This window comes from Haemaphysalis longicornis, unplaced genomic scaffold (assembly GCF_048455015.1).
Source record: "Haemaphysalis longicornis isolate Haplotype H1 unplaced genomic scaffold, Haemaphysalis longicornis Haplotype H1 scaffold_1, whole genome shotgun sequence".
In the NCBI taxonomy this organism is placed as follows: Eukaryota; Metazoa; Arthropoda; class Arachnida; order Ixodida; family Ixodidae; genus Haemaphysalis; species Haemaphysalis longicornis.
Window position 1 is genome coordinate 285,247,612 of NW_027526203.1, and position 13,362 is coordinate 285,260,973.

The 13,362-nt window shown below is 48.2% G+C and overlaps 1 protein-coding gene across 1 annotated transcript in view; it reads left to right on the plus strand.

The window, feature by feature from the left end:
• The first annotated feature begins 4,353 nt into the window (after positions 1–4,353).
• The window catches only part of LOC144147077 (uncharacterized), a 62,333-nt gene continuing 53,324 nt past the window's right edge, over positions 4,354–13,362 (plus strand). The window contains exons 1-2 of the mRNA XM_077679122.1: positions 4,354–4,826; positions 11,736–11,936. Of these exons, the coding sequence (XP_077535248.1) occupies positions 4,701–4,826; positions 11,736–11,936 (327 nt within the window). The 5' untranslated portion in view covers positions 4,354–4,700. The remainder of the gene's footprint in view (positions 4,827–11,735; positions 11,937–13,362) is intronic.

A 13,362-nucleotide genomic window follows, 5' to 3' on the forward strand; every position in this document is an offset into this window, starting at 1 on the left:
GTACTCGAGGGAAGATTTGGTCATGGGGCGCATGTTAAGAGCTGCTCGTAGCACTAATGTATACAATAAAAATTCACCGGCCATTCAACTCTGTGGAATGAATGAATGAATCAATCAAATCTTTATTTAACGATGTCTTGCCCTCTGTTCAGGGGACCCCTAGGTTGCCCGTCGTGGCTTTCCAGGCGACGTCGTAGTCCTGTGTGGCCTGGGTTGAGTCATTGTCGGGGGCTTGTAGGTTTCCCTTGTGATGGCGTTCCAGGTGGTGCTTGACGAAGGCGGTGAGAGCGGTTTGGTCTTCCCGGGACCAAAGTCTTACAATGGCTTCATCTCCTGGTCCTTTGTTGCAGTTGCCGAATACGTGAAGCTGGTACCAGCACTCCATGGCATTTCGAGCATCGTGGGAGTGGTCTTCCTTGGTAAAGGGCCATTCGTGCTGGGATTAGGAGGGTACCCGTTTGCGCCTGCCTCACTAAGAGCTGTTCTTAGGTTAGGTGTGGGTGTGTGGTTTAGGGTAATCTTCCGGGTTGTGTCTTTCAGTGTGATGGGTTTTGTTGGGATGGGAGCTCTCTGGGGTTGGATGAGGTTGCAGGGAGCCCGGTGGTCGTTTTTGCGGGCGAGTCGGTTTGCTCTTTCGTTACCCTGCATACCGGCATGACCAGGTACCCAGTAGAGTGTGATCGTTCCTTGTCTCTTTTCATAAAGCGTGCGTGCTGTGAGGGGTATCCGATTGTATAGGATGCGTGAGCACGCCTGTTGGGAATCAGTGTAGATGTTCAGAGGTTCGGTGGGGTGTGCGTATTTTTGAATGGCTTGGCCAATGGTGTATATTTCTGCTTCGGTGCACTGTGTGCAGGGGCAAGTGGAGGTGGTTGTCCCGCGAAGCTGCTTGCGTTGGGGGGTGCTAACGCAGTGCTTCGCCGGCCTCTGTGTGTCGGACTTTCATGTCTATGGTTAGGTCGTTATCGAACCAGTATGTCGCACACATTGCAGCTGGAACCAAAATGGCCACCGAGAAATTCTCTTTGGAAACTGGGGTACGCTCCCTTGACCTAGTCGGCAAATTGAAGGCTCTTAGCCGCATTCTCGGACTCGCTATACGCATCGTCCGTTTTCGCCCGTCCCTAACGTGCCGTCTCGCGAGCACGCTCGTTCGACGCAGCATTAGTATCGGCACGCCGGCGAAGGTTGCTGTAATCGGGCCCCGTTCGCATCGCATTTTCTTTATAAGTAGGCTTCTCTGTGCAGCACTATAATGTGGGAAAGCCAACTTACAGAGACCAAGCCCACACCGGTCTTCTTAAAGTCGGCCTCACTCTTAAGCACAAATACACGGCTTGGAAGACGTTTTTCGAGGTACAATATAAGCCATTATATTGAAATATGAAGACCCTAGGGCGTTATCGGTGTAAGATTGGTTTTTGTGAGCTTACCAAGCTTACACCGATTTCCTTATAGTCGACCTCACTTCTAAACACAAATGCATTGCTCAAAAGACATTTTTCTAGAGGCAATGAAGCCGTCGTGTTTCAAAATATGAAGGTCCTGTGACCTATCGGTGTAAGCTCGGTCTTTGTAAGCTGGCTTTCCCACATTGCGTTTTTTCATGCCAACGCCATAAAATCCCGCATCGTAGCCATAGGCTGATGGCGTGGAGCTCCAGTGAAGGACCAGGGTGTGCTACCTCACACCCTGGACCACCGTCTGAACTTCCGGCAGGCAGCCAAGGAGCTCCGAGCCAGGGCGCAGCTGGCCACCTCGAGAATGCACAAGATAGTGGCCAGGTACAGAGGCTGCTCACAGCGGACGGTTCTCCAGCTGTACAGTGCTTCCGCTGTGGGTCTCCTCGTGTATGCGCTGCCGCTGGTGAGCCTGCGGCAACCAACCTGGCGGCAGCTGCACCACCGCAAAGGGGTCCGCACTTGCCTCGGCCTGCCCCAGAGCTCGCCGTGCGAGAAGACGCTGGCCGAGGCGGGGCGTGGACCCTCGAGATGACGGCTGCCCAGCGGGCGCTCGGCCAAATTGACCGGCTGCGGCGCGCCGAGGGGGGCGGCCCGCTGCTGCAGCGACTGAGGGGCCACCACCACTCGCGCATGGGGCGCATGTGGACACTGCGGGCAACTGCAGCTGGCACGGGGCGGGCGTCGTCTGGGCCGGGGCGACCTAGACAGCCAGGTCCTTGTTTACACGGACGGCTCGGTGCGGCAGCAGCAGGGGTCGGCCGCAGCGGCCGCCGTGCTGGGAGAGGCCACCCGACAAGCGCGGCTACCCTACGCCTCTTCTTCGGCCGCAGCTGAGCTGTTGGGTGTCGGACTGGGCCTGGACCTGCTGCTGGAGATGGAGCCCTAGCCCGAGCGCTGTGCCCTGCTGTGCGACTCCCGGGTGACCCTGGCGCGTCTCCGGGACGGTGACTTGCACTCCCTGTTGGTGCGGGGCATCCGGGAGAAGGCGGCACAGCTGGCGGACCGGGGCACTCAACTGTGCCTGCAGTGGGTCCCCGCCCACATCGGTCTGGATGGCAGCGAGCGGGCGGACGAGCTGGCCGCCGGGGCACACGCGCTGCCTCCCTCGGACATGGTGGCCCAGGCGGCAGCGGATGACGCCCGCCTGCTCATCCAACGGCACCTCCGCACCAGGCATCCAGACCCGCGGCTGCGTGTCGGAGGGGGCCTGCCGCCTGTGCGGGCATCACGCCTGCCTCGTCGACTGCGCTCGGCCGTCCTGCGCCTCCGCGTGGGGGACGCGTGGACGGCAGAGCGGAAACACCGACTCGGGTGGGTGGCCAGCCCCGCCTGCACTCACTGCCGAGCGCCCGTGCAGTCCCTGCCGCATGTACTGTACGAGTGCACCAAGTTTGCGGCAGGGCGGGCGGAGCTTCTGGCCGTGCTACGAGGAGTGCGGCCGCTCGAGGAACTACTTTGGCCCCCAGGCAGTGCCAGGGAGCGGGACAAAATGCTAGAGGCCCTGGGTGCATACCTGGGTGCCTCGGGGCTCCACAGCGCACTCCGCTACATCATGTAAATGCCCAGGTTACAGTTAAGGGCTGCTGCTGGTGTAGCTTTCCTGTGTCTTTTCTGCTACACCCTTGTCCTGTACCTCGATGTTTATTTATATGTCTAGTGTTTATACGTATTTGTCCTTTGCTCTATTGTTTAACTCCTTGTTTTTTTTTTGTTTTTTTTTACTTATACGTTGTATATTATGTTCCTTCGTAATCTTGCCTATGTCTTATATATGATTCATGTAATCCCTCCACCCTATCCCCCTATTCCTATGTACTCTTTCCTCCCTATCCCACCTCCGCTACACCAGCAGGTGTTCCGGGGTCCGCCCCTAGGCGAGACAATTTACGCCTGCTGGTGGACCTTCCTTTCTTTCTATAATACGTACATACATACATAGACAGCTTTGCGATAAAAACAATTCGGCGAAGCTGTTTAAGATACACATCACGTCATGTAGAATGTTTCTGTTTATTTTTCTCCTATTTTGGTAATGGTAGTGGCTATGACTTTGTGATTAGGTAACGAAACTTGGAAAGCTTAGCGTTTTGTCCTAGAAGACAAACACGGGGCTATGAATATCCCTCCCTAATGCCAATACATGGGCATCTATTGATGCCCTATGTAACAATTACAACTGCACTGTGACTAAATTAATCACGGCAAGCAAATGGAACTTGGCGTAACGACAGAGTCGTATTGGTTACAGCCGTTTTCCGGTGAGCATTCCCGATAAAGTTGGCTTTGCCGCAAAGCGTCTTGCGCACCCCCAGGAAAAATGCAGAGAACCCCAGCCATATTAAGCTCTGCCATGAAATAACGGGGCCTGGTCACTTGCAAAGGCTTCCTCCACAAGTAGGGGCTCATTGCGGGAAAGCATAAGAAGGGACTGTAGGGCAGCAATGACTGCAGCAACGCATTAGCATGATTTGCAGGGGGCATCTATTCGCCTTCGGCGGCACATGCGCCGATACGCCAGCGACGAACACGCGTTCCCCAGCTGCCGCCGAGAGAAAACTACCCCCAACAAACTACTGACAGATGTCGCTCTAAAATGAGCACGGAAAGCACGGATACGCGTACTGGACGGCTCAAATGATTGTCGCAGATAACACTGTACCCGGAACAATTTTTTAGGTGCATGGCAGTTCTCTCTAGCAGACGACGTATTCGTTCGGCGTGGGAAGCGCCACTACGGATTAAAAAAAACTAAACAAGGAGAGATTGAAAAATATCGGAAAATGACAAACACCGTTATTCCAGGCATACCTTCCTTCTCTCTAACAAATAACAGCTATTTCAGGTATTTCGAATGACGACGTCAACAGAACTATTTACACGTCGCCAGTAAGCATCGTTATTTCGACGTCTTTGCGAGCTGCGTGAGTTTTTTGCAGTGAATGTCAGTACATCGGTGCGCCTAGATTGATTACTTTCTTGGTTTCGCCCGTCGCCTACGCGGCGTTTGTCACGCGCAGGCAGGAACTTAATCATGAATTCCTTTACTACGTCGCTGCAGCGAACGGAAGCACGAATTCCTTCCGAAGAAAACGCCAATCGGACCACTTTCATCTGATCTTCTGGCGCCTGAACGTCGTGTGCTTCCCGTGCTGTTGCGGCGTGGGATGTCGTGTTAGCCTGCAACAGGCATGAAATATGTGGACCACAGTACCAGACGGCGAAGCTTAGATAACGACAATGGATAGCAGCAACAAGCCGCTTCTTCCCGTCACATCCAACGGGAACGCAGCATTGCAGTCTATGTTGGGTCTAAACTACCGCTACTGCTTCAGCCTCATTGGGGTGCTTAAGCTTATAGAAATGGTAATCACATTTTTATTTATTTATTTTACGGAGCTGTGCTGTTGGCTTTGATGCAGGTGTACTCCTTGCCGTCTTAAGTAACCATTCAAGCCATTTGTAACACTGCAAAATATTTTCCGCCCCGGGGCGGTAGCTTGGGTGCAGCCAGTAGTATGATGATGAGCTGTGTTATGTACACGAAGTATCCTTGCTCCGTAACTTATGATTTCATGAATATGTTTGCAGAAAGATTGGACACTGTTACTTTGCCTGTCGACGGTACGCTCCCTAATATGGGCAGGATGAAGCTCAACCTCCGTAGCCAATTTTAGAGGCTATTGGTTATGTAGATCGTCAATGGGAGTGAACGTTATTTGTTTTGCTAATTCACAGGTAATGTTTAGAGACATGAGCTGTGCTCTTACTGGTTCCGTCGGTGTATTGGGCGAGTGATTTTTGGCGCCGGGTTGTGCGCGTGCCACGGCTGCACGCGGAGCTTGGTGCTGGCGACGCCCAAGGCCCGCGCGCTCAGCTGGCTGGACGTCCGGCCCCTACGTACCGCGGTCTCACTAAAACCTGCCGGTCCCAACTTACTTGGAGTCCTGCATTTCTGTGGGCTTGTTTTTGTACCTGTCGTTTTTATACCGTTATGTAAGTTCCTTGTGTGCGGTTCACCCTGGTACAGTAGACTTCCGTTACGCTGAATGCGAATGTAACTAGAATGCATTTCCGAAATTAGAAATATGTTATTGTTGCAGTGACCGAACACTGATCTGCAGGAAAGATTTTAAAAAAAATTCCCGTGCCTTCCCGCAAGGGGAACACGAGTAAATGCAGAGCATTGGGGCCTCAGTACTGATTGAAGGCAGTGTTGCTTCCATCGCTTCTTCCGTGATGCTGGAGTAGCAGACACGAGTAAACGTGGGCACGAGCGTCAACCAAGGAAGAAAGGAGCAACGCAGTGACTGAAACACGAGCGACCGCTAGCCGCTATATTTGCAGCGCGCGCCGTAGAGGGAGAGCAGTACGGGGGGCAGAGCGCGCATGCGCAAGCAGCGCGCGCCCTTCCACGACCCACCGCGCTACTATCACGCACCTGTTAGACCGAGACCGCGACGGAGCGAACGGGCTGACTACGACGCATGCGCTCGCCAGCTGCTGTTGAGAGAGAGGATGGAAGGAGAGGCGCACCTGCTGCGGACGCGAAATTGTTGACACCGTCCGACGCAGGAACAGGCGAGGCTAAGAAATGCGCTGCATTTAAAAATGCTCTGCATTAAAAAAACGAACAATGGAGCACACAGGTCCGCCGCATGCCTCACCGTCTGGCTGCACTGTCAGTAAACTGCGCGCATGCGTAGTTCTTTCTGAGCGTTTGAGAGTGTAAATGCTTGATAAAGAAGCGACGCCGGTCATTTATTTTGAGGTGTCTTTTTATGCTCTGTCGCCATTGAGCATCCTGTTCTCTAATTCGGGAGTCAAGCGCACAGGAGGCTGATTGCAGCTAGCATGGTACCCTTCAACGGTCATCCCGCTCAGTGCTTTCCACGCGCCTACAAGCACATTAGCAGGCTATCATACTATGGAGAAACCTCTACTGCACAAGGCAGGGCAGTTTTCCGTAAAAAGTTGCCTAGCACGGGCAGTGTAGCTGGGGTCTACTCTGGTCCCTGCAAAGCTGCCATGGCCTTGTAAAGTATGCCGCATTCCCCTCCCCTACTCCCCTTCCTCTTCCCCAAACAGGCCTTTCACCCTCCTTACCAATAAAGGTGGTACTACTGCTACTGCTCAGTGGTGACGCAGCGTGAAAAGGCATCGCAAAATAAACGACCGGCGACGCTTCTTGATCTAGCATTTCCCATTAATGTTGGCCACTCTTAAATGCTCTCGAAGAAGTGTGTATACGTGCAGTTTACTCGCTGCAGCCTGGTGGTTCAGCATGCGTGGGAGGCTGTGCGCTCCGTTGTTCACATTTCTTTTAATCCCCCCCTGTACAGTGAGAACAAAAAGGGGTTTAGCACAGGTTTTTGTTCGTTGTGGTAAGAAGATAATTTTAGCAACCTACTGGAATTTCATGCCCATCCTCTGTTGTTTCCTTTATTTTTATTTTTCCCACGGTGGAAATTTAAGTGCCGCTTTCGTAGATACCATGCACAACAGCTTGGGTTAAGCGATTTTTTTTTATTTGTTATTTCCACTGGCTGAGCTTTTCTGAGAAGTTGACATCACAAAGTTAACCTTAACAGGAATGTACCATATTTTCTGATTGACTGTGCATTGAGAGTGTCGATCAAAAAGCCTGTATAACCAGCCGTGGTGGCTCAATGGCTTAAGTGTTGGGCTGCTGAGCCCAAGGATGGGGGTAAAAGATGGAGGCAAAAGATTCCCACATGGTTGAAAGTAATCTGGATCACTGTTTTATTGGTTGATTATGGGGTGTAATGCGCTGAAACTACTCGGGTTATGAGGCACGTCGTAGTGGAGGCCTCCAGATTAATTTTCACCACCTGGGGATCTTTAACGTGCACCAATATCTTAAACACATGAGCATTCTTGCTTTCCGCCTCCATCAAAAAAAGCGGCTGCCACAGCCGGAAATTACACCTACGTCCCAGCAGCACAATGCCTTAGCCACTGAGCTATCGTGGCTGGTAACCCTCCACTGTGGTGCACCTCATGGCACAGGTGTAGCTTTGGTGCATAAAACCCGCCAAATTTGAAAGCCTGTATGCTCCCACTGAGTGGCATTGTTTGATCACTTGCAGATGAACACAGTGCAAGTGCGAGCAGTATTTGCGTTCAGTATTTGAGCAGTATCTGGAGCCCTCCACTACGATGTGCCTCATAACCTGAGTAGTTTCAGCGCATTACACCCCATAATGAACCAATAAAACAGTGATCCATATTAATTTCAACCATGTGGGAACCTTTTGCTTCCATCTTTTAACCCCATCCTTGGGCTCAGCAGCCCAACACTTTAGCCATTGAACCACCACGGCTGGTCATACAGGCTTTTTGATCGACACTCTCAATGCACAGTCAGTCAGAAAATATGGTACATTCCTGTTAAGGTTAACTTTGTGATGTCAACTTCTCAGAAAAGCTCAGCCAGTGGAAATAACAAATAAAAAAAAATCGCTTAACCCAAGCTGTTGTGCATGGTATCTACGAAAGCGGCACTTAACTTTCCACCGTGGGAAAAATAAAAATAAAGGTAACAACAGAGGCTGGACATTAAATTTCAGTAGGTTGCTAAAATTATATTCTTACCACAACAAACAAAAAACTCTGGGTTTAAGGCTTTGGGGCTAAGGCGTTGCGCTGCTGAGCACGAGGTCGCGGGTTCGATTCCCGGCTGCGGTGGCCGCTTTTTTGATGGAGGCGAAAAGCAAAAACGCCTGTGTGTACGAGATTTCGGTGCATGTTAAAGATCCCCAGGTGGTCAAAATTAATCCGGAGCCCTCCACTATGGCACGCCTAATTGCCTGCGTTGCGTCGGCGCGTTAAACCCTCAAATCAATCAAATCAATGAAATATGACCTTCCACCACATTCACTGGACCTCTGTGCTAGAGCACTACATAGGATCGTGCCTAATGGAAACCCGGCCTGCCAGATGGCACCTATCTCCCCCTTTCCCAGGCTGGGCCCAGGTGAAGCCTTTTTTTTTTGAGAGCAATAAGGCATGCCGTGCTATTTATGTAACCATCAAACATACAACTGTCAAATGCTGTTGATCAATTGTAGCCGATTCACTTGTAACTTATTTTTGTAGCCTTGAGCGGCAGTCTGGCCAGACAGAAGTCAAACATATTTATTTGAGCTATTAATGTGTCACTCCATGCATCATTCCAGCCACGCTGAAGCAAAATTCATCCCTATTCTGTTTATTCGCCACCTTCTGGGCCTCGTAATTTATGACTGGACTTAATGGCATAAATCATTTTCTTCCCTAAAAATTGTTGTAGGAGCTGAAAAAAAGTACGATTCACCTGAAATTCCATTTGAATTACCGGACATCAAATTAGAGTAAGCACATATCACGACGGAAAAAACTAGAAGATTTTTTCATTAAATTAGAGCCGTGATTTATACAATTTTTAATTAAAAGATAGATCCTTTAGGGGGCTTTTCGTGCGCTTTTTTATAACATTAGCATTGAGGGCTGCTTAGATTATATTTGCACCACTGCCTGATCACAGAGCAACCTGTAGTGTCACTTCCTGCTTGAATGTGTAAATTGTTTTATCCTTTGCGTTGTGATAATGTGTGCCTCCTGTAAATGAGGACAAGGGTGTGTTTTTTTTTTTTTGTTTTTTTTTCTGTTAGTAAGGTATAGCCCCAGGAGGCTTTGGTGAACCAAACATAAGCCTAAAATTGTTGCTGAAGTTCTTGCGTTGCACTTACAACTGTTGCCTCAAGGTGACTAGTGAAAATTTTTTGAGTGCTAGTGCTTTTGCTTTTCTGGCGTGTTTTTGTTTTTTCAGCAGATAGCAAACATTTCCTGCAGAACTCTCAAAAGTGTGGCCTTGTTTCACCCCTGCGAAGTTTTTCACAGGGTGACCAAGGCGTTTCCTGTAACAACCCGCCGCGGTGGCTCAGTGGCTAAGGCGTTGCGCTGCTGAGCACGAGGTCGCGGGTTCGATTCCCGGCTGCGGCGGTTGCTTTTCTGATGGAGGCAAAAAGCAAAAATGCCCGTGTGTACGAGATTTCGGCGCACGTTAAAGATCCCCAGGTGGTCAAAATTAACCTGGAGCCCTCCACTACGGCGCCCTCATCGCCTGCGTTGCGTCGGCGTGTTAAACCCTACAATCAATCAATCAATCGATCAGCGTTTCCTGTAACAATACAACTGAGCAGAACTATGATTTTTTTTACACTAGGCTCCAATCTATATTGTAGAATTTTCAGATTTGCAATTCTGTGAAAGTATGGTCGCAAATTTCTCTTTTTGCTAAGGACCCCCTTTTTTTTTTGTGCTGGCTCCTAATTTGGTGCAGTACTTCTTAAAAACATTTTGTTACAATGTAAATAATTTGTGTCAATTACATGAAAATCTAATATGCCAGATTTTTACGTGTAACAACATTTAGTTTGCAATGTAGTTCTCAATATATAAAATGATTTACAGTCATGTGAGTTCAGGTTTTCCCCTTTGATAACTGGAGAGTTCAAGCAATTTCACAATGTTTTGTTTATAACCGTAAATCTAAAGCTAAGTAGTGCAACTTTACTACCTTGCTTTAGTCTACTGTAAGGAGCCAAAAAAGGAACTACTGTACTGCTAAGTCTACTGTAAGGAACCAGACAAAGTGGCATTTTGTGTGGCACCAGTTGTTTCAAATTGTGAAGTGGTTGTGGAAATGGATTTGAAGCATCACACATCTGTTTCCAATAATTTAATCACTTCTGGCATAAAAGTTTGTGTGTGACGAAGTTGGGGGTAAATCTGGACCAGGTGGTCAATGTGGGAGAAAAAGACTGAATGCCACCGTCTTCCTCTGCTTTTCTTCGGTTTTTCCCCCAAGTCAGTTAACCAAATAACATGCGCTTCAGAGGGGGGCTCAGTTATGATGGCAGCCTGAACATTGCTCTGTTTTTTCAAATAAGGGGATAAGCTGTCGTGTTACTGTGAACTGTGAGAAGTAGTGAAAACAGATCTGAGCTAGGCTCGGAATTGGTCTCTCAATGTCTGGTGCCTGCAGCTGCTGGAGACAGACAGGAATAGTGTGGAATTTGTATGGTGCAGTGAAGCACTAGAAATGTATCTCTGTAGAGGTTATATTTGCAAATGTGCTTTGCATACTTTGAAATATGTTTACTGCAAATGAGTCTTTATTTTGCATGAATGGGGTAAAACACATTTGCCTAGAATTCTATGTTCACACTCACATATATGTTGCTTGTTAGTAGCACTTGACCCTTTGGATTTGGTATAGTAACTTGCAAAGGCATAATCTTTTTATTCTTCTTTGAAATCAGTTTTCATAGCTGGGTTGTACATCGTTGCCAGCTGTGCGCACTTTTTATTTCATTTCCCTTGTTAAAACAATTAAAGAACTAGTTTCGCTGGAGTGGCATGTTTCTGATGTTTCATTGACCTATGGGTATGGAGAGACGGAGGGAGTTAGGTGTGCCAGTACCTTGAGTTAGTTTGAGGTTGGGGGCAAAAAGTTTTGTTTTCGTAGGTAGACGTCTTCCTTTCGGGTCCGTGCTAATAAGAAAAAACAAGATGCGTTTAGCTGATCTTAATTTTGGGAAAAAAATTCTTATGTTATGCATCATCTTCAGCTCTTACAGGCCTAGGCTCTTGCTTTCGAAGTTGTTTTTTGTTTGTTTGTTTGTTTGTTGTCTCTTCAGTGCCTGTTTGATAGGCTGGGTTAGCCTTCTCCTTTCCTGGCATAACCACGGTTAGGGGCAAGAAAGGTTAGAGTGAGATTGTTTGTGCTACTATTACTAATATTTAGTATTACTCCTACAATTACAATTATGCCAGCATGATTCCAAGGCCTAGTTAGTAGTTTATTGTGTGGCAAACAGCACAGGCAATAGAAACAAAGGATATGAAACAAGGTTTGTGTAGCCCTGAATTTGTTTCTATGCAGTTGTATTGTGCTGTCATAGTTGCACACACCTCATAGAAATCTGCATAAGAAGGGATGAGGGTTTCCTAGGGGCTGGTAGATGCGGAGGTTTGTTGCCTCCACATCTTTGATTTTGGCGAGGAGATGGGGTGTGAAGCCATTCAGTGTTTTTGTAGTTTGGCCTCTCACACAAAAGACGGGCCCTAACATAAAACATCTAATGTGGGAGGTGTGGGCGCAGTGGGCAGCACATTCAAGTGCGCCAGGGGGAGGGAGGGGGTACAGTTGTGTTTGTTGGGGATGATGAAGCCTTTTGGTTAATCAGTGGTGGTGCCTCTTCATCGCAGGGACTGAATGTGATGTGCATCCAGATGATGCTGGAGTACTGCAACCCAGCGTACTCGGGAGCCTCGTGGGGCTTCCTGGGCACAACCGACGAGACGCTGTTCATCTTGGGCAACTTCAGCGCCCTCATGATGAATGGCCTCCTGTTCCTCTGCTGCGTCCTGTCTGGGGCCACGGCAGTCGCACTCTCAAAATCCCTCCTGGTAGGTGCTCCACTTTTCTTTTTTTTGTCTACTCTGATCCCATCCCAGCTGCGTTAATTTTTTATTGTAATCCCGAGTATTCCCTGTTAACACAATTTCATCTTGCGTAAGACATGTGACATTTTAGTGATCTGAGATCAGTTCATATGCTTAAGAGGACACTCTAGTGTGTTTTCTTCTGGCGCACCCCGTAGGAAATACATTACAGATCAAAGTTTTGAGTAATGAATCACATTGAATACAATTGGTTGCATTTAAAAAAAAAAACAGTTGCCATTTTTGGAATACCAGAGACACAGTTTTAGGTTATGCATTTAATTGTAATAGATGTCAAAAGTTGCCAAATTGAGAAAGCTGTGAACCTAAATTTACCAGGTTCTGTTTTGGGAACTGCAGATACAAACCAAAGATCTATGCACAGAAACAATTGGAAGTGTTAATTGTGAAATAAACAGGAAATTCAAGTGGACAGCGCAATAATTATCATCATGTAAATACTAGCTCTGGCATTAAGACTGTCACCCCCATTGCAGGCAGCAATGACAACGGGTCTCTGGCTTGTCCTTTCGTAACAGGAGGTATCTGCAACGTGAAAAGCAATTTTGTTGTTTTTTATTGCTCTTATTTATGGAAGTTAAAGTGTACTAATAGCTTTTCTGGTTATAAGACATGGTGTAACTTAAATTGCTACTAAACTTTGCAGGTTTTACTTTTGTCCGAAAAAATGGTCAAGACCTAACCCATAATTCTGGCTCACCTTGTCCACTAGCTGGAAGCTTTTTCTTATGATAGCAACAAATCCTATGCAAGTTGGCTCTGCAGTTACCTTCAACTTTTGCTTTTGCAGTTTAATGTACGTACTATGGAAAGCTGTGGTTTTACTTGAGCTCTACTTGCTGGCTTGCTTTGAAATAGAATGTCAGCACAAACGGGTAGCCACATCGAAAGATTTTTGCGATCGAAGTGACAAGCGTAGCTCAGTAGTTTACAGTGAACTAGTGGAGCGGGCGTCAGGGACCCCCTGTCGCCCACACTACACAATACACTGCTGCCGGGCCCCTCCGTCACTGTTACTCGCTTCTGGCCGGCCAAAAGTAGCCCGCACGCGAGTGACAGCAAAGAGCGACAGTGACAAAGGGGCCCGGCAGCAGTGTATTGTGTAGTGCGGGCGACAGGTGGTCCCTGACGCCCGCTCCACTAGTTCACTGTAAACTACTCAGTTACGCTTGTCACTTCGTTCGCAAAAATCTTTCTATGTGGCTATGTTTTCATTCAACTCCAGAGGTCAAGAGTTCTTACTGTCCACTTTTGGTAGTGGGCTCTATTTGTACGTGTGGCAATAATTGAAACATGAAAAGGAAATTTGAACATGCACGCACAAATTTAAAGATATGGGTTGATAGGGTAACATATCGCGTGGTTCATT